Below are 22,300 nucleotides of genomic sequence, written 5' to 3'. Positions count from 1 at the left end.
GCCACAGATTGAGCCAACTTTATGTGGTGGCCGTAACAGCCTCGTTTTGTTAGAATCACTTGTGCTTCCATATCGATGGTTGACGAGGAAAGGACTCTGCAAGTTTCCACAGCTGGTTCAGGATCAGCAAAATGGAGGACACAGATTGGGAGAAACTCAGTTTGTTGAAGAAAACCTGCCAGCGAGCAGGTTAGCTTCACAGAGTCAGTTACCATGGTAACAGTTTACTGATAAGGAAATGTCAGCCTGTTAAAGCCTGAACGTATTAAGTGTATGTTGCAATAACAGCTGAGTGGAAGGAGAGGCGGTTTGAGGGGGAAGGGGGTGGAGCTGCTGATACAGCTGATAACGACACACACGTGCACGCGCTAGTGCTCGAGACGGCAGAGTGCCAGAAAACTTCGCTTACCGAGTCACACAAACACACGTCTGCATTATTGTAACTCACCATCTCAAGTTAAAACAACTTGAATATGTTTACATGACTTCCCATTTCAAGTTAAGATTTATATTCCAAATGACTTTCGACTAACATGTAGAAGTTAACTTGACTGACAATTATTGCAGTGTATCTGTTCAAAGATTGGGTTGCAAAGCAGCAGAACATTTCCAGTACATTTTCTGAAGACTTTCCATGGGAAGTTACGCTGGGGAATTTGGGAAATATTCATATATTATATTTGCACTTTGCAATATGCTGCTGCAGTTTTGTGGCATTCTTCACGTATGTCTTTTCACAATATTTACACACAAAGACTTTCCTTGAACATCAGCTTGTGTGAAATCAGATGATGCATGTGGCATTTTACGGTAGAATAAGATAACAGCATTGATACTCTCAAGTGTACTTGCATGAAATCTGGTTGTTTTAGTCAAAATTATGCTTAAGTATATTTTCCGCAACTATATTAAAAATCCCTGTTCAGGACCAACCTTTAATTTTGTAAATTCCACGTTTATTCCCATGAATTCCTATTAATTCCCATGGAAAGTTTCCAACTGAAACTTGCATTGAGCAGCCCTGTGACGTCACTGCTCCTCTCCTGTCAGCCTCTCTGCTGCTGTGAAGACACACAGCGGTGGTAGGGAGGACGGGCTGGTTGTCTCAACCTCAGAGTAACAACATGGATGAAGGTCGGTGAGGAGGTGGGACCCGGTAACTTCATGAACCCAGACCCGAAGGCGGGTGGTTTTCCGGCGTTTCTGGGACTTGTACAGCAGGTACAGTGCAGCAACGGGGGAGATATCAGCCATGATCGACGTGGAAAGAGAGCGGGAGAAAGGGGCGCCCACGGTTCAAAAATCAGCATCATGCGCGAATGACGCGAATAGTCCAAAATGATCAAGCGGCGCGATACACGGGTGTCACGCGATTGTATTCGCCTCTGTCGCATCCGGTGTGAACGCCGCATAATGTAAACCAGTTTGTAGTACAACAGTATGTCGAGTTATTAATGTTAATGGTTAGACTTGAAATACTTTACATCAAGGAAATGTGATAAGGAGGTTATGATCTGGGAGTATATACATATTTGACATAATAAATTAAATGAATTTATTAATTATTTGAGTTTTACATGGTGGAGATTGTAGAGATTTACTTTACTTATTTTTTAGTTATTTTTTTGGACTATTGAAGTGTTTTATATTGAGAGGAGTTTCTCTTAATTTGTCCACAGTTTATGATGTAACACACTTAAACATCTCAATCTACAGTCTCCAGCAACAGCAACACTCTCTGCCTGTCTACAACCCCATCTTCTGTCTGACTACCTGTCTAATCTGTCTGTGTACAGACACTTAAGTATAGTGGGACCCATGTGTTTAACAGCTTTCTGGGTGTGAAGTTATGTTTGAGATGTACCAAAACCCAATGTTTGAGCTTATGTATAATGCTTTGCTAATAACTTACTGCCTGCGTCATCCATCTGTCGCCAAGGACAAGAGACGAGAGGAACCAACAAAGAGGGAAGACGAAACACAGATTATCAGAAACGTCGAAGAGGGACTGAGTGTGGATCCCTCCCCCAACCCCCCCCCCCCCCAAATCTCCATCCAGGTCTTCGTCATTCTCCCTCCCTCCAATAAACCTTTCTCTCCCCTCCTCCCCCTTGGAATTCCAGGAGCTACCCCCACCTACCCCCCGCCCTACTCAGATTATCAGAAACGTTGAAGGAGGACTGAATGTGGATGTGGATTTTACTGAATTATTGTCTAGCATCTCCACTGATTTTAAATGCCTAGCTATAACCGGTGACTTTAATTTTCATATTGATGATTTGAATGACAAGGGTGCAAAAGAACTTTTTAATATTCTAGATACATTTGACCTTTCTCAACATGTGAAAGAGGCTACTCATTGTAAGGGACACACCCTGGACCTGATTATCACAAAAGGTCTCGATGTTTCTGATGTTTCTGTGACTGATCCTTCATTGTCTGATCACTTCTGTGTTTTCTTTAATATTTCTTTCATTCCTGACACACAAACAGAATCAAATAAGGTCAAAAAGCGGTACATCAATGAACATGCCAATGTACTCTTTAAAAATGCCATCTCCTCGTTACCACCTCTAAACCCATGTCATGCTGATCATCTTGTAAACATCTTTAATTCCAAAATTCTGAATGTCATAGATGTCATTGCACCTGCTACGGTTAAAACAATTTCTGGTAAGCAAAAGGCACCCTGGAGAAAAGCAGAAGAGAGTGCAGGAAGGCTGAACGAATCTGGCGGAGTACTAAACTTCATATTCACCATGACATCTATAAAGAGAGCCTCCGGGCCTACAATTTAGTCTTAAAAAGTGCGAGAGAAACATTCTTCTCCAATATCATAAACAAAAACACTAATAAGGCGAAAACCCTATTTGCAACTGTTGACAGACTGACCAACCCCCCAACACAAATACCAGCTAAACTCCACTCCACACGGAAATGCAATGAGTTTGCATTCTTTTATACTAATAAAATTGAAGGCATCAGACGCGCCATCAATATCTCAAACAAAAAAGTTGGATCACCACCCTGTTCAGGCAAAAGTAACACAGCAATGATGGCAAGCTTTAATGTCATAGACTCTAAAACTCTAGTGGAAACGGTGACAAATCTAAAATCATCCACCTGCTGCCTTGATGCTTTACCTACCAACTTTTTTAAGAATGTTTTTGACTGCCTATCAATAGACGTATTGCAAATAGTTAATAACTCCATTCAATCAGGCAATTTCCCAAAGGCCTTCAAAACTGCAGTCATTAAACCTCTTCTAAAAAAGCGGAGCCTAGATGCCTCTATTATCAACAACTACAGACCAATTTCAAATCTACAATTCATAAGTAAAATAATTGAGAAACAACTACAACAACTAAATCACTTTCTGGCTTCAACTGGCTACCACAACAACTTCCAGTCAGGATTTCAACCTTTTCATAGCACCGAGACGGCCCTTATTAAAGTTGTAAATGACATCCGTCTTAACACAGCCGAAGCGGCTCGCATGCCAGAGCAACCCCGAGAGCGCAGAACAGCTGGTGGCGCTCGTTGAGGGACACCTCGCGGCACAAGCGGTACTACGAGCCAGCCGTCCGACAAAGGTGGAGGCCCCAGGACGTCCGCGGAGCTCTGAGCCGGTAAAACCTCTTCCCCACCCCCCCATGGAGCGTCCAGTGCCAGCGGCTGACCTGAGGAGGTGTTTCACCTGCGGTGGCCTGGGACACCTATCCTGGGGGTGTCCCCTTCGCCAGGATGTCTCGATGCCCTCGGCTTCCTCCGATCCGAACCCCCAGAAAACCTGTGGACTCCTCTCCGCCTGCTGGGGCCAAGCAGAAGGACCCAACCCCGTGACCCCCATCCGCGTCAACGGACGCGACGCCTCGGCCCTCCTAGACTCCGGGAGCGCAGTGACGCTAGTCCGCCCCGAATTCGCCCCCGGCCCGCCGCTTCCAGACACGGTGGCCGTGACCTGCATTCACGGCGAGACCCGCCGCTACCCCACCGCCCACGTCGAGGTGCAGACGACGCAGGGCACATTCCAGGGCGCAGTGGGCCTCGTCCCGGACCTGCCAGTAGAGGTACTCATTGGCCGAGACGCGGCCCTGTTTCACCCCCTCTGGCACTCCCTGGCAAAATGAGACGGGGCCAGGAAGCCGCCCCTCCCCAGAAGAGTGCCCCGTGATAACCCCCTATGTGGACTAAATGAGGTCGGCCCCGGGGACTCCACCGACCCCCTCTCCGAGGGCGCTGCTAGCGCTGCAGCTGAGCGAGGAGAGGAGACCCCCTCTCCCCCGCCGACGAGGAGGAGAACCTCCTCGACCTGTTTCCCCTGGGCTCCGACGCTCCGCCCCTTACGCCACGGCTGTCCGGAAGGTTCGGGACTGCCCAACTGGAGGACCGCAACCTCGCCAGCGCGCTGAGCCAGGTTGCCGTGGTGGATGGCCACCCAGTGCAAGGGGTAAGGCCACTCTCACACGCATCAGACCCTCGAACGGGTGAAGAGGGAGGTGGAGGACCACTGCCGACAGTGCCCCGACTGCCAGATGGTGGCGCCCCGGCCGCACGTAAGAGCCCCCTTAGTTCCCCTCCCAATTATAACTACCCCGTTCAGCCGAATAGGGATGGACCTGGTCGGGCCCCTCCCAAAGAGCAGTAGCGGGTACCAATACATCCTCGTCGTGTTGGACTACACCACCCGCTACCCGGAGGCCATTCCCCTCCGCACCATGGCTACGAAGGGCATCACCAAGGAGCTGGTGCTGATGTTCACCCGGGTCGGCATCCCTGAGGAGATCCTGACCGATCAAGGTACCCCCTTTATGTCTGGACTGATGCGTGAGATGTGCAAGCTACTACGCATTAAACAGTTACGCACATCTGTGTACCACCCACAAACTGATGGCTTAGTGGAAAGGTTTAATCAGACCTTAAAGAAAATGTTAAAAAAAGTGATGGAACTGGACGGGAGAAACTGGGATCAGCTACTGCCTTTCCTAATGTTTTCTATACGGGAAGTTCCCCAGGCATCCACCGGTTTCTCCCCGTTTGAACTTCTCTATGGTCGGAGACCCCGAGGCCTGCTGGACCTGGCCAAGGAGGCGTGGGAGCAGCAACCCTCTCCCCACCGAACGATGGTGGAACATGTGGAGGACCTCCGTAAGCGCATGACGACGCTGTGGCCGCTCGTGAGAGAGCACATGGCCGAGGCCCAAACGGCACAGGCACGGGTCTACAACCGGGGAGCGCAACCCCGCGAGTTCCAGGTGGGGGATAAAGTCCTGGTGTTAATTCCCACTGTGGAATGCAAGTTCCTGGCGCGGTGGCAGGGGCCATATGAGGTGATCGAGAGGACGGGCGAAGTCAACTACAGGGTACGACAGCCAGGTAGACGACACCTCACCAAGATTTATCACATAAACCTCCTGAAAAAATGGGTGGCCCGCGAGGCGTGTCTGTTTCTCTCTCCCCCACAGAAGCCGCACAAGACAGTGCTGGAGGCAGTGCCCATGGGAGAGCAGCTCACGCCCCGACAGACCCAGGACCTCCGGGAGCTGGTGCAGAGGCACCACCGGGTTTTTTCCACCGAGGCGGGCTACACCACCCTCATCGAACACCCCATCCACACAACCCCCGGCAGGAAGGTAAAACTAAGACCCTACCGTGTCCCCGAGGCCAGGAGACAGGCCATTCGAGAAGAGTTCCAGAAAATGCTACAAGCTGGCATCATAGAAGAGTCCCGGAGTGAGTGGTGTAGCCCCATCGTCCTAGTCCCCAAACCCGATGGTTCGTTACGGTTCTGCAACGACTTCCGGCACCTCAACGCCATATCCCAGTTCGATGCCTACCCCATGCCGCGGGTGGATGAACTGATCGAACGCCTGGGAAAGGCCCGGTACATCTCCACCCTCGACCTGACTAAGGCGTACTGGCAGGTGCCTCTCTCCCCCGAAGCCCGCGAAAAGACCGCCTTCGCAACCCCCGACAGGCTGTTCCAGTACCTCCGACTCCCGTTCGGATTACACGGAGCCCCCGCCACATTCCAGCGCCTGATGGACCAGGTACTCCGGCCCCACCGGGAATACGCGGCGGCGTACCTGGATGACATCGTGATCCATGGGGAGGAGTGGGGAACCCATCTGGAGCAACTGAGCACGGTACTCCAGGCGCTGCGGGAGGCGGGGCTCACCGCCAACGCCAAGAAATGTCGCCTCGGCCTACAAGAAGCCAATTACCTCGGCTTCGTCATCGGCAGGGGCTGTGTGAAACCCCAGGTGGGGAAGGTCGAGGCGATCCGCGAGTGGCCCCGCCCCCAGAGCAAGCGCCAGGTGAAAACATTCCTGGGTCTAGCCAGTTATTACCGCTGCTTCGTCCCTCACTTCTCCTCTCTTGCAGGACCCCTCACGGAGTATACAAAAAAACAACAGCCAGACCGGATACGGTGGACCCCGGAGGCAGAGAAAGCGTTTCAGGGACTGAAGGACGCCCTCTGCTCCGATCCCGTGCTGGTGACCCCTGACTTCTCCCTACCCCTACTGGTCCAAACCGACGCGTCAGAAACCGGGGTGGGTGCCCTCCCTGGCCCAAGTACAAGAAGGTGAGGAACATCCCGTCACATACATCAGCCGTAAGCTGACGCCCAGCGAGAAGAATTATTCGACCGTGGAGCGGGAATGTCTGGCGATCAAGTGGGCCGTGGAGAACTTGAGGTATTATCTCCTGGGAAGACAGTTCACCCTGGTGACGGATCATGCTCCGTTGGTGTGGATGGCCCGACACAAGGACACCAATGCCCGGGTAACCCGATGGTTCCTGGCTCTCCAGCCGTACTCGTTTAATGTCACCCACAGGTCCGGCTCAGCCCATGGAAACGCGGATGCCCTGTCCCGGCGGGACGCCCTGAGCGGCTGGATCGCCCCTCCCACATGGTCGGAGCTGAGGGGGGGGGGGTATGTGGCACCCGCGGGACAGAGGTAAGGAGGAGGGAACCGGGGAGCATAATAAACAACGTGTATGTACCGCCGTGGCATGTGACAGCCACGGCGCTGTTGCCACCGCACTCTTCCCCTCCAAGGCACCGCACAGTGAACGGACGGCGGACCATATATGGAGTTCCGATTGCCCATCAGAATCACCGGCGTGGAGGAACACGGCTGGGAGGAAATCAGCGCAAGATGACAGGAGGGGATAAAAGGAGACGGCGGAGAACACGTTCGGGTGGAGAGTAAGGAGATGATTGAGAGAGAGAGAGAGAGAGAAAACTAAAAGCCCTGTGTATGACCCGCTTCTGTAGGAGAACCCCGCGCCCTGATCGACCCCCGGACCGTCTGACTACCCGCCTCTGCTTCGACCCCCGCCTGCCTGACCGCCGCCTCTCCCGCCGAGCCCCGGACCGTATGACTGCCCTTCCCCGTGTACCGAACCCCGCTCTCGCCCAACGACGCCGCCTCAGCCTCAGCCCCCTCAGCCTCAGCCCCCTCAAGCCAGCCCCGCACTCCGCGGCAGCGACAGCATCCCTGCCACAGTCTTTAATAAAGAACATTGATTGTGAATTTGGTGTGGACAGCCCTCTTTTCCCTGAAATTGGTCACGTAGCGCCTTCTCGTAACCCCGGAGGCGCCACAACAGACTCTGGCAAAACTTCAATATTACTGCTATTAGACCTCAGTGCTGCATTTGACACTGTCGACCACTCAATACTTTTGGACAGGTTGGAAAACTGGGTGGGGCTCTCAGGCACAGTCTTAAGCTGGTTCAAGTCATATCTACAAGATAGGAACTATTTTGTTTCCATTGGCGACTTTGTATCAGAACCTACCAATGTAACGTGTGGAGTCCCCCAAGGTTCAATCTTGGGGCCGACTTTATTCAACATCTACATGCTCCGACTAGGACAAATCTTGCAAAATAATAACATTGACCACCATTGCTATGCCGATGACACCCAAATATATGTAGCGCTATCACCAAATGACTATCGCCCCATAGATCTTCTGTGCCAGTGCATTGAGCAAGTCAAAGACTGGATGTGCCAAAACTTCCTACAACTAAATGAGGACAAAACTGAGATAATTGTTTTTGGTGCTAAAAAAGAAAGGTTTAAAGTAATTCAACACCTTCACTCTCTGTCCCTGAAAACCTCAAACAAAGCCAGAAATCTTGGGGTTATTATGGATTCTGATTTACATTTCGACAGTCACATTAAATCAGTAACAAAATCAGCCTACTATCACCTCAAAAATGTAGCAAGACTTAGAGGGCTCATGTCAGCTCAAGACTTAGAAAAACTTGTACATGCCTTTATTACTAGTAGGCTAGACTACTGTAATGGTCTCCTTGCAGGTCTTCCGAAAAAAACTGTCAGGCAGCTACAGCTTGTTCACAACGCTGCTGCTAGAGTTCTTACAAAGACCAAAAAATGTGAGCACATTACACCAATTCTTAAATCCTTACATTGGCTCCCTGTATGTCAGAGGATTGATTTCAAAATCCTCCTGCTCACATATACATCACTACATGGTCTAGGACCGAAGTATATCACTGATATGCTCCCACTACATAAGCCTTCTAGACCACTATGATCTTCTGAGACCAATCTGTTAGTGATTCCCAGAGTAAACAACAATCATGGGAGAGCATCATTTAGTCACTATACAACAAATAGCTGGAATAAACTTCCTGATGAATGAATGAATGAATGAATGAATGAATGAATGAATGACTTTTATTATTGTGTCATGCATACTTTTGTATGCCCAGCCCACATGGGCTTACAAGACACCAGCAAAAAAAAACAAAAGAAAAAGAAACCACCAAGTCAGATCCAGAACACAACTGAATCAGCACAACAACAACGCATCAAAAATTAATTAAACAAATGTATCTGTCTTCTTTTCCAACCTTGAGAAATAAAGTTAGCAGTTTTAAACACATTGAAATTAAACAACCACTCCAGCTTCTGTTCATCAGAGCACCAAAATATTTCAGGGTTTTGTCCATAGATTTCATAAAATAACACCTCTCTCAAATCATCATACTTGATGTAAAACTTGCCCCAAATCTGACCACTTTTAAAACTAGACTGAAAACTGTTATGTTCACCATAGCTTTCTGCTAAATCTTTTAATGTCTGCACTGTTTTTAATTATTGCAAATATGTTTTTATTCTCCTTTTCTTTCTGTAATGCATTTTTAATTTTTTGCCTTTATTTTCTTTTAATTCTTCTATTTTTTTTCACTTTGTTGTATGATGTGAAGCACTTTGAGTCTGCCTTGTGTATGAAATGTGCTATACAAATAAAGTTGCCTTGCCTTGCCTAATAAATTAGATATTTTTCAATAGGGTTGCAAAATTCCGGGAATTTTCAGAGTTGCAAAATGTCTATGGTAATTAACGGGAATTAATGGGAATAAACCTGGAATTTACAAAATTGAAGGTTGGCCCTTAACAGGTCAGGGATTTTAAAGGTCCCATATTATACTGTTTTTCATCAATTCCACACAGCCGTCGGAGGTCCAACAACACTGGAGCCCTGTTGTACCAGTGGGGGGGCTGCAGAGACCATGCAGGAGTCGCTTGTTTTCCTCATCCTGGGAGTTGACAGGCTCAGGGAGGACCAGTTTATAGGTGTAGAGACCAGAGAAAACCTGTTTTTCATAATATGGGACCTTTAACAAACGGATTTATATTTCATATCAAACATTTAGATTTAATATATTTTTACAAGAAAAGTAAATATGACAAAAAAATATTGCTGTAAATGTGGTAAAAAGTGACTTTAAAATATTCACAACACTTTTTTAAACGTTAAGAGCTAAATGTGGCAAAATGTAGTCGTTCATTTGACATGTGAAAGTGTGTCATGTGAAAAAACAGAGCGATACATCAAATTATGTACTATATATGTATTTATTTTCTTTTGCACAAGGGTTCCAGAGGAGCAGTCGTTGGATCTCAGGCTCCTCCAACAAAGCTCATTAAATGTGTCCAAAACAGCAGTTCAAAGTGACAACGTATGACATGAAATAGTCTAGGAATCAAATATAGGCATAACATGTAACATAGAAACATGACCTGAGAGATTTGTGGTCGATTGAAATTCCAAAACAAATAAAGTCAAGATTTCAATGTTCTACTTCAACTGCATCGACCTGCTGCATATGTTTCTTATGTTTATTCAGATTGTTTGCTTAGTTATGACCATATTTCTCATCAAAATCTGTTCAGTACAAAAATGAGCAAACTCATTGAGACAGATGCTTCATCATTATTCTATATACACACTTTTATTTTGAAATTTGCTTTGATTTACTGATCATCCCATGGCCTCATATTTGTTAGTTTTTGGTATTTTTGTTTCATTTTGCTTTTTGCTTTCTCTTCTCATCATATAAAACATTGTCATGAATAAAAAGTCACGATAAACAACAACATTCCTTAAACTAAGTCAAATGAGCTCAAAACTTATAAAAAATAGCAAAATCAAAAACAACTGTTGATGATATGAGCAAAATGATTAATAAGAGTAAAATCCTGAAATACAAAATCATATACTTTTTTATATTAATTACAACATTAAGTCAACACTTATGTATAAAAAGAAGCAGAATTCTTATGAAATATAAACATTGGTTCATCACAAATTAAGCTGTTCATTGTGATTCTCTTCAGCTAAATGTGTCCTGCTGCCCAAATCAACATCAGAACAACAATGAGCCATGTGAACCACAAGGGGGCGCTGACGTGAAGTCATGACATGTGACTAACAGATGAAGTCGGTGTGAAAACAGTCTCTGGGACCTCCAACAGGACTCTGAAGTCCTGGTGCTGATTTCAACCACGTCTCCATGAAGAAACCTGTTACCATAGCAACAACAAGCCTCGCTTCAACAAGGAAGTAAGGCGCCTATGCAGTGAGACAAATGCTGCATTTCAATGTGGCCACAAAGACCAATACAAACTCCTTAAATAGCAACTTCAAAAGGCAGCTCAAACAGCTGAAGCCACTTCTAGAGTCACACCTGAAAACAAGCTCCAAGTCCATGACTTTAAGGGGGTTTGGCAGGGCCGGCACACAATCACTAACTACAAGACCAAGCATCATGTGAGCCCCCCTTCCTGAGAGGCTGAAGGATTTCTAATAATAATAATAACACATTCAATTTATATCACGCTTTTCTGAACCCAATGACGCTTTACAGACAAGAGATAAACAGACCATCAGACAAAACAATGAAAGAAAGAAGATGGGTTTGGAGGCGGGACTGGAATATGGTGAGGGACTCAGAATCACCGATGGTTTGGGGAAGGGACTCCCAGAGCCTGGGAGCTGCCCTGGAGAACGCTCTGTCCCCGAAGCTGTGGAGGTTGGATTTGTGGATGGAGAGGAGACCGGCTGATGTGGATCTGAGGGCCCGCGAAGGGTTGGTAGGGGGGGATGAGGTCAGGGAGATGAGGGGGGGTCAGATGGTGGAGTGCCTTCTAGGTGAGGACCAGGATTTTGGAGGGGATGCGGTGGGAGATGGGAAGCCAGTGGAGGTTCTTTAGGACTGGGCTGATGAGACGTGCGGCTGCGTTCTGGACAAGTTGGAGTCGGTTTGTGGAGCTGGAGTTGATGCTGTGGAGGAATGAGTTACAGTCATCGAGACGGGAGGAAATGAAGGCATGAATGAGGATGGAGATGATGAAGAGGAGGGGGCTGAGTACAGATCCCTGGGGTACACCCTGTGTGACTGTGGCTGAGGGAGAGGTATGGTATTGGAGGGAAATAAAGTGGGATCTGTTGGAGAGGTAGGACTGGAGCCAGCTGAGTGCGGTACCTTCCATACCAAGGTCTTGGAGCCTGGAGAGCAGAATGTTATGGCTAACGGTATCGAAGGCTGCGCTCAGATCGAGGAGGGTGAGGATATTGAGGGAACCTGTGTCAGTAGAGGTGAGGAGGTCATTGAGGACTTTGACGAGGGTTGTTTCAGTGCTGTGGAGGGGGCGAACACCAGACTGGAGGGGCTCAAACAGGTTATTAATGTGGAGGTGGGATTGTAATTGTGTCATTTCTACTGTAGATTGGAGTCCAGTGAAGCTCAGACCAGCTCTCTCAGTCTCCCCACCCTAGGTTGGCTGGTCCACCCTTTTCAATCTCAGAGCATGATGTCAGAAGGCTGCTCCACCATCAAAACATCAGGAAAGCGGCAGGGTGCTTACCAGGGTGAAGGAGAACAGCTGGTGAGGTGGTGCCAAGACAACAACCTCATCATCAATACATCTACAAGCAAAGAGCTGATGGTTGACCTCAGAAAGAAGGCAGCCCAACACCTCCCCCTCTCCATCTATGGCCAGCTTGTTGAGAGGGTCTCCTCCTTCTGCTTCTTAGGTCCCACCATACACCAGCCCCTCTCATGGGACCTGAACATCAGTGTCATTGTCAGCAAAGCCCAGCAGAGACTCCACTTCCTCCGTCAGCTGAGGACATTTGGGTTAGCAACAGAGAGAAAGTAGTGCACAGAGCCTCAGAGGTCATTGGCTGCAGTCTGCCTACCATCGCCTCACACTATGACACCAGAATCATCAGGAAGGCTAGAAACATCCCCACTGACCCCTCCCACCCAGCACATCACCTGTTCACTCTTTTACCATCAGGGAAGAGGTACAGAAGCATCACCAGCAGATCCTCACGCTTCAGAGATAGCACCTAGCTCCAAACCCCCCACTTCAACATGGACATCTTTTCATGTCAAGAGTAATAACAATATAGTAGAAATGTGATGAGTCATATTTCCAGAGGAACATGCGTATGAACATGAGCTGGTGTCGGTGTGTTAGAAACCCATGTGGATGTGAGAGGAGCTCCTTGGAGGTGCTACTCTGCTCCCCGAGCTCCTTCCTGTTCAGTCGGCCCTCCTTCAGCTGCACCAACGCCCAGGTTGTAGTAATCCGGCTCCACGTCCTCCCGTCTGCCCGGCTTCTGCCCCCTGCTGGCCTGGAGAGACGTGACAGCACACAGACATGTGACTTCCTGCATGGCTCCTCTCTCCAGGTCAATGAACACAGACTGAGTCAGTGCTCTCAACAACAGACATGTGTCAGTACCTTACAGTAGAAGTAAAGGCCGACCTGCGCCGACAGCAGAATCAGCGGCACGGTGACCAATCTGATGATGACAGGTCTCAGATCTGATGATCAAACACATGGACAGTCATCACATGACTCATCATGACTCCAACAGCTGCCATTCAACACAAACGAGGAACCTGGCATTCTGTCCTCCAGTCCATTGTTTGCTGTCACCATTTACAGACCTGGTTTCACTTTGTTCACTAGATCAGGGCTGGATTCCAGAAAGCAGGTTTAGTTAAACTCTGAGTTTGTTAAGCCTGAGAAGAGGGACACTCTGGGTCCTCTGTTCCACAAAGACAGTGAACCTAAACTTCCACCTAATAGATATGGAAGCACATTGATTGGAGCAGCCTGACGTCGGGACACGATGTTCAGAATCAGAATCAGAAAGGAGTTTATTGCCGAGCATGGGCAGACTGGAAATCTGGCATCAGATTAAAACCATATGTCTTAGGCTGCCTGTTTGCACAATATTCTTCTGCTTCATTTTCAGCTGCAGCCACATTCTTTTTGTGTCTGTGGGATTAAACCTAAATCTAAAAGAATATTATTACATTTCACTTCTTTCAGTCATGCTAATCAGGAATTGAACAGTCAGCTTACCTACGACAGTGACAGAGAGCAGACGGCTCTCATAGGAGAGGTTATGAGAAAGAACATGGACGTGATAAACACAGCTGTAGCTTCCCTGGTGGGCGGGCTCTGCAGCAGCAAACAGGAAGTGGGCAGTGTGATTGACAGCTGGCTGGGTGTAGTTGTGTGCTGAGTTGGAGGAGGTGAAGGTGAGCTGGAAGGAGCCTCCTGGGTACTGTGGCTGGACGGAGCAGAAGACGATGAAGGTGGAGCGCCTGAACACCTGAAACCCCTGCTGCTGGGCCTCGGAGACCCCGTCCATGGAGGAGGACACGGAGATGTTTGGCTGCAGCAGCAGGTCTGTAAAGACAGAGAGATGATGAACGGTCACATGAGGCTCGTTGGAGATGAACTGCTCCTCGCCTGGAAAGTAGACGAGACCAGGCGGCAGCAGCAGGAGGCGGAGCCTAAAAGCTGCCGTCCAGTCCAACACTTTCCAGCAGCCTTCATAGACATCACAGGAAGTCATAGAAACAGTTCCATCCTGTTAGATGCTACCTGTAGTTTGTGAACACGTTCAGATTGATATATTTTTTAAGAATTCATTTGGATTTATTCAGATTTGTTCATAAATATCTGGAAATGTGTGTATGTTGCATTTTATTCTCTCCTTTCCTCTCTTGATGTCTGCCTCATAAAGAATGATGTAACTACTCGTTTTGATAAGTGCTATAAATAACCTTTATTATTGTCTTTATAATTATTATTATCAAAATACAAAAGATATGTTTGAAAACTTTTATTGCACAACATGAGACTTAAAGCCCACAATCTAGCGTTAAATATTAGAATGAGATCAAGATACGCTGTGGAAACAGGAAGTGATGTCACAGGTCTGACAGACAGACAGACAGACAGACAGGTGTGTCCTGCCAGGTGAAGCTCAGCAGTCTATGGAGGGTCTGAAGCTTCCAGAAACCAGCCCACTTCTCTACATTCTAGGACGTCATTGTCCTGGAGAACTTTACAGTTCAGTCCAGTGGAAACCACTGACTGTCACTGGGACAGAGGAAGGAACATACTGGGAACCTTGCTGTCATAGATGATGTCATAGATGATGTCACTGAGGGGCTTACCTGAGCAGGTGAGATTCAGGATGAAGAAATAGGAATCTGATGTTGCACACTCCCTCAGAGTGGATCCAGAATGAAGACAGTCAGACCTGATCCTCCACACAGGTCTTCTTGAGGACTCCTTTCTCCGTCCTACAGAAACAGCAGAGCCACAGTCCAGCTCTCTACAGGCAACAGCTGCTTCCTTCAGGGTCCAGTAATAGTCATACACTGGTCTCCAGTCTCCCTGATGTCTCACCTCCAGTGTTCCAGCACAGCGACTGGCTCCTCCCACCAACCTGACATCATCAGGCTCTGAACAGAAAGAAGAGAGTCGTCAGTCAAAGAGCAAAGTGAGTTTGATGAGAACAGAAATGAACCAGATCAAAGCTGCAGCTCCTCTTCTACCTGAGCAGGTGAGTCCAACAGCTTTGCCAGGTGAGCAGGTGTTTCTATCTGAGCCTGAGCTTCTACAGTCCAGGAGAGCAGACTCATGGCCTCCACACTGGAACTCTTTGGTCCACGTTGGAGCCCCCACGTCTCCATAGAGCGCCCCGTGGAGGACTGAAGGAGCCCCACAGCCAAGCTCCCTACAGACCACCTCTGCATCCTGCTGGTCAAAGTCAGCTTCACACACTGAGGACCACCACTGGTTGGACTGGTTGGACTTCACCTCCAGTCTGCCTGAGCACAGACTAGTCCCATTCAGCAGCCTGACAGAGTCTAGAGAGATGATAGAAGATCAAATAGAGAGAGAGAAAAGACACCAGAGAAAAAGATGTCATGAAACGATTCAGTGATTCAAACTGGACTCAAAACAATTCCACCATCAGTTCATCATGAACACCAGAACACATGGTTACAACACCACAGCCTGCAGCCATGTTCCATCACATTCCCGTGTACTCGTGGCTTAAGGGTGAAGCTGATGTGGTCTCTGTCCCACTGTGACACCGAGGTCCACAAGCAGACAACACAACACTTCACTAACTGTGGATGCTCCACGTAATAAGGCAGGGAGACACCAACTGTGCCACGTTAACACCATATCAGCCGTGTGACAAAGAAATGTGTTGCACTCTCTTCACACAGCACTGCTGTTGCAGAATAGTGGGGACGTCCATGTTCTCCCTCATGGTCCTCATGCAGCCGCTAACCTGTGATGATCACATTAGAGCTGCACAGTTTGATGTGTGCACGAGGGCGGAAGTTTGCATCGGGACGATAAGGACAAGTCACAACCAAAGTTTGGGAAAGACAGACTTGTTCCAACCAATGTTTTGATATATTTTAATATAACAGAATGTTTTTTACATAATGCATTGAATAGAATATTTTTCAGCAAAATTTACTGTTTTCAGTCCAATTATGTCATTCGTGTTGATCCAAAGGTGGGGGGGGGGGGGTCGTTGGCATAATTTCACATAGACTGGAGTGAGACTATTGGCGTTTCCGAGTGTGATCTCCTTCACAATAAAATATCTTTGGTGGAACGTCAAGATAACGGCATCGTCGTCTTCTTCACTTTTCAATGATACTCGCTTTGAGGTAAGTCTCGTTATCTGCCAACGATATAATACGCTGTTTAATGTTAAATGAAGTTTAAGTGTGTCATGATTCCTTTTTCCTAACGTTACCTTTTCCACCAAGTTTATAATGAAAGCTGGTCAGCTAGTTAGCACGTCAGCTAACGTGACTGAATTGTGTATTAACGTTAGCCTACAATCAATGTCAGTTCAGAGGTCATTATGAAGAAGGAGCGCTGACCCAGCAGATAATATCTGGACACTTCTTTTCCAGAATGAGAGCTCAAAGAGGAAGACGCTATCTATGTAGCACAGCTAGCGTCAGGGCTGAGGTGCAGATGGAGCTGGGCCTGGCTAAAGGTTGAGACAAGAAATTAATTAGAGCCATCCCATGTCTCATAATTACTGACGATTCTTTATTTGAGCACAGGGTGTCTGTAGGTCCTGAGATATGTCCTTTGTGCTTTTAGAACTTGGTATGCATATGTATGAGTACTTTAAATATATATAGTGTAATTAGATTGATGAATGATTGCTTCAGAGCCTCTGCTGGGTTTGTATGATTACATGTACTGTCGTAAGTGTTTGTGTGCTTATTGTTGTTGATCTGTTACTACATTTGTTTTGTTTTTTTACCTGAAGAAAATCTTGTCTTTTCCCTTATTTTCTTCTCAGAGTTCACCAGAATGCTTCATTTATGTGATAAAACCACAGAAAAATCTTCTTGGGGGGGGATGCCCCCAAACCCCCCTACTCAGGTTTATTTGGCAAATATGTCACCTTTTTCAGCCCCTCTGAGTTTGCAGGTCTGGACAAAGAAAAGAGACATCTGAAGCTATTTCCCCACCCAGAGAGTAAGTAGTAGCGTAGCTGCTAGACAGTGGGGTTGCTGGGCAGTGTCCCGACCAAAGCTGAGACCCAACTTCAGCCCTTGTGTGCATAAAAGCACCAGATGTGATCAATGATGCATGTGAATCAAATCCTTTAAAAAGTAGGAGTAAAAATACATAAAAAGAAGCAACCAACTAGTTAGAATCTATAAGACAATAGGAGTGGTTAATTTGCCCAATTTCCGGATTCGATTTGATTTCGATTATTGAAGTCTCGATTCGATTACAGACCGATTTTCGATTATTAACGATTATCGATTCGATTATTAATGATTATTGATCTTCAATTTACTCAACATCAGTCAGTTGCTGAATTATTATTATTATTCTTATTTACTAAAAACCACAGATTAATTTTCTCTTTTTTTGCTTTGATTGCTTGTTGGCTTAAGTTTTTATTCTTGGATTTTTTTGTTACAATAAACTTTAAGTGATCATGGACCCTTTGTATTTTTGGACGCGTCACAAATGAGCTTTAAATTAGTTACCGGCTGAAGTCTATTTTTGTTTAAAGACAGACGCAACACACATTTTACTGTAGCCTTCTAGCTATAATGTACACAGTTATAAAAACAGAACACAACACACTGTGTACCTTCAGTGATCAAATAACACCGATCAATATGTATTGCTCTGGAACAACCAGCTAGCACACATTTTACTGTAGCCGTAACTATACTGTACACAGTTATAAAAACAGAACACGCTGTGTAACTATGCTCGCTCAACTTGGCACAGCGTTACAAATGTGCCACAATAGCAACCAATCAGAGACTTGGAGAAGCTCAATTCTGATTGGCTGTTTCGTCTCCAATCACAACGCTTCCATAACACGCCGAACGAGTGGGATTTTAGATTTGCAGCCGGCAGAATGGCAGAATCAAAAGGTGAAAACAATAATACGCCACAACGTCAGGTGAGTTATGTCTTCCAACAGTGAGACGACCTGAGCATGAAGATTGAAACATCCTGTCTGAAAAAGAAAAACTAGTACACATCTTTCCTGGAGGCTGGATTGTTCTGAATAAAACTAGAAAAAATGATGTAACAAAACTGAAAGCAGAACGGCAGAATCAAATGGTGAAAACAATAATACAACACAACATCAGGTGAGTTATGGATTTCTAGCCATTCTGCCGGCTGGAAATCTAAAATCCCACTCGTTCGGCGTGTTATGGAAGCGTTGTGATTTGAGACGAAACAGCCAATCAGAATTGAGCTTCTCCAAGTCTCTGATTGGTTGCTATTGTGGCACATTTGTAACGCTGTGCCAAGTTGAGCAAGCGCACAGAAGGGACAGATTCTAGCAGCTTTAAGTTGGGATTTTGATTACTTAGAAGAAAATTACAGTTTTTCCTACCGATCACATATCTAAACAATATTTTCTGACATTTTCAACATTTCATATCGCGGACATAATCCAGATTCTTTGCAGAGCTCTTTAGGGTTTTGCGAACAGGAGTTTTCTGAAAAAGGACATTTCTTTGTTGAAATAACTGCTTATATTTACTGTTTAATACGTGAAATATGATTTAAATCAAGGGCTGCACGGTGGTGTAGTGGGTAAAACTGTCGCCTCACAGCGAGAGGGTCCCGGGTTCGATTCCTGGGTCGGCCCCGGGTTCCTTCTGTGTGGAGTTTGCATGTTCTCTCTGTGTACGCGTGGGTTCTCTCCGGGTTCTCTGGCTTCCTCCCACAGTCCAGAGACATGCAGGATGGGGGTAGGTGAATTGATGACTAGGTGTGAATGTGAGTGTGACTGGTTGTTTGACTCTACATGTCGGCCCTGTGATAGAATGGCGACCTGTCCAGGTGAACTCTGCCTTCGTCCAATGACAGCTCGGATCGGCTCCAGCCCCCCCGCGACCCTGAATACAGGATAAGCGGTAGACAATGGATGGATGGATGATTAAAATCATATGCCTTAGTCTCCATATTTGTGCAATACTCTTATGCTTAATTTTCGGCTGCAGCCACTTTCTTTTTGTGCCTGGGGGGATTACACTGATATGAAAATTAATATTTGTTCAGTGCGCTACTTTGTGAACCACGGGAGTTGAACCTCTGTCGCCTGAACCGTAGGCAGCGTTGCTAACTGTTACACCAGTGTCACGCTGTGGGACTGTAAGTAAAGACTTATCACCTTTAGATCAATCGACTGTTTCATTCAGTTATACACATTAAGTCAGGCAGTGATTATCTGCCACGCCAACTGTCTCTATTTTGATGCAGTTACGTTGCTCCGCTTTCTAAGGATGACCTCGTTTTCTACAGAAACACTCAGTAATATCTCTAACTCTCTCCCGGTTGCCATGGTGATTTGTAGTATCGGAGCTCCATTGATGATGGCTTTGTAGAGTCGGCAGGCACGTGCGTAACTCAGAGTTTACATCCTCAGAGTTGACTGAACTAATTCAGAACAGCTGTTCTGGAACCGAAAACTCAGAGTTGGTCGACTCAGAGTTCAGGGTTCGGTTCAGAGTTGGTTGAGCCTGCTTTCTGGAACGGGCCCCTGGACGGTGCCGCTAGAAAGGAATGTTTCCAGTTTAGTTTTAAAAGGACAACAGCATCGGGGCTCACCCACCATGATGAAAAGCTAAAGGCACTTTCACCAGTTTTCCTGGAGAGCCGGGGAATAACCAGACGGCCTGTTCTAGACCACTGAGAGGTCTGGCTGCTTGGTACCTCACAAGCCTGTCAGAGAGATATTGGGATCCCAGACCATGTAGGGTCTTAAAAACACCATTAACATGAACAAATCAATTCTAAAATGGACTGGAAGCCAGTGAAATGACCTGAGCACAGCTGTTATATGGTCCTACTTCCTGTTTGTAGTTCTCTACTGAAAGAAGTTTGGTAAGACTTTAGATGGAAATGAGGGACGAGAGATGAAAGGTCACATTTACCCTCCGTTCAACAAGATGGACCCTCAAAACAGGAAGTGATGTCACAGGTCTGACAGACAGACAGACAGACAGACAGACAGACTGACAGACAGACATACAGACAGACAGACAGACAGGTGTGTCCTGCCAGGTGAAGCTCAGCAGTCTATGGAGGGTCTGAAGCTTCCAGAAACCAGCCCACTTCTCTACATTCTAGGACGTCATTGTCCTGGAGAACTTTACAGTTCAGTCCAGTGGAAACCACTGACTGTCACTGGGACAGAGGAAGGAACATACTGGGAACACTGCTGTCATAGATGATGTCACTGAGGGGTTTACCTGAGCAGGTGAGATTCAGGATGGAGAAAGAGGAGACTGATGTTGCACACTCCCTCAGAGTGGATCCAGAATGAACACAGTCAGACCTGATCCACCACACAGGTCTTCTTGAGGACTCCTTTCTCCGTCCTACAGAAACAGCAGAGCCACAGTCCAGCTCTCTACAGGCAACAGCTGCTTCCTTCAGGGTCCAGACATCGCCCTTCACTGGTCTCCAGTCTCCCTGTCTCACCTCCAGTGTTCCAGCACAGCGACTGGCTCCTCCCACCAACCTGACATCATCAGGCTCTGAACAGAAAGAAGAGAGTCGTCAGTCAAAGAGCAAAGTGAGTTTGATGAGAACAGAAATGAACCAGATCAAAGCTGCAGCTCCTCTTCTACCTGAGCAGGTGAGTCCAACAGCTTTGCCAGGTGAGCAGGTGTTTCTATCTGAGCCTGAGCTTCTACAGTCCAGGAGAGCAGACTCATGGCCTCCACACTGGAACTCTTTGGTCCACGTTGGAGCCCCCACGTCTCCATAGAGCGCCCCCTGGAGGACTGAAGGAGCCCCACAGCCAAGCTCCCTACAGACCACCTCTGCATCCTGCTGGTCAAAGTCAGCTTCACACACTGAGGACCACCACTGGTTGGACTGGTTGGACTTCACCTCCAGTCTGCCTGAGCACAGACTAGTCCCATTCAGCAGCCTGACAGAGTCTGGAGAGATGATAGAAGATCAAATAGAGAGAGAGAAAAGACACCAGACACCAGAGAAAAAGATGTCATGAAACTATTCAGTGATTCAAACTGGACTCAAAACAATTCCACCATCAGTTCATCATTTACAGTTTTTCTAATTGCTTTGCCACAATTCTCAAAAGATAATGAATATTTTCTAAACAACATGTGTAAACCTCCAAACCACTGGCCACTGCTTCACAACAGATTATCATTTCTCATTCTTTTAGACAAATTGCAAATATTTTAGCACATATATGCAAATGAGTACAATTATCTACAATTTGCACAATTAATGATTGAACATATCTTGCTGATCAAAACTGATTATGTTGCTCCTCAGTTGAATAGTTGTTCTCTTCAAAACATGTATGAATTCTTTCATGGTGTGAGTCATCACATGTACAATAGTCCGTTCAACTGTCTAAATGTGTCAGCATATATACCATGAATATCATTATGTACTATGGAGTATTTTCTAACGTCCACTAAACTGGTAAATTGTCTGTCAGGAGAAACTTGAACTTCACTAACCAATGAGGAGTTTGTCCCATCTTACATCAACCAATCACACGTCATCTCCAGTCAGCTGACAGGTGCTATTCATGAGTACGGCTGTTACCAAACATATTTATAGAGCTGGGGCCCGTGTCAGAAATCAGGTTTAGTGAAAACCTTGAGTTAGTTAACCCTGAGATGAGGGAAACTCTGGTTTTTCGGTTTCACAAAGCCAGTTCAGCATAAATGTGAGTCAGTTACCCGGTTAACATACTCCGTGAACCTAACCTGCTCGCTAGCAGGTTTGCTTCAACAAACCCCGAGTTTCTCCCTACATGTCTCCGCCTTTTCCCGGAATCTGAATCAACTCTGAAAAAATGTGCCGTCCTTTCATCGTCAACCATCGATATGGAAATAAAAGTGATTCTAGCAGCTTTGCGTCGGGAGAGGATTTTGATTACCTTTCCTTCCAATCACATTAGATATTACCTAAACAATATTCTCCGACATTTTCAACATTTCATATCGTGGACATAATCCGCAACCAGATTCTTTGCGGAGGTAGTGTTTTTGCGAACGGGAGATTTATGAAATGTTTAAGTACATTTATGTGTTGAAATACCTGCTTATATTTACTGTTTAATATGTGAAATATGAT

The 22,300-nt window shown here is 46.5% G+C and overlaps 2 protein-coding genes across 2 annotated transcripts in view; one reads left to right on the top strand and one right to left on the bottom strand.

Moving 5' to 3' along the window:
- LOC311010058 (scavenger receptor cysteine-rich type 1 protein M130-like) overlaps window positions 1-22,300 on the top strand; it is a gene marked incomplete at its 3' end in the record, with an annotated part of 217,298 nt that overhangs the window by 127,826 nt on the left and 67,172 nt on the right. The window lies entirely within an intron of this gene.
- Window positions 11,533-21,130, bottom strand: LOC311010004 (scavenger receptor cysteine-rich type 1 protein M130-like; the record flags this gene model as incomplete). The annotated part of the gene is made up of 8 exons (XM_084004487.1): window positions 11,533-11,606; window positions 11,809-11,986; window positions 12,191-12,354; window positions 13,706-14,035; window positions 14,812-15,102; window positions 15,196-15,510; window positions 20,428-20,715; window positions 20,809-21,130. Coding segments are annotated over 8 exons (1,962 nt in total), but the record flags the coding sequence as incomplete, so codon positions are not given.

Source organism: Eutrigla gurnardus (genome assembly GCF_963514095.1).
Source record: "Eutrigla gurnardus genome assembly, chromosome: 24".
NCBI classification, from domain to species: Eukaryota; Metazoa; Chordata; class Actinopteri; order Perciformes; family Triglidae; genus Eutrigla; species Eutrigla gurnardus.
Note: the sequence above shows the minus strand (reverse complement) of the source record. Positions and strands in the feature narration are given on the sequence as shown.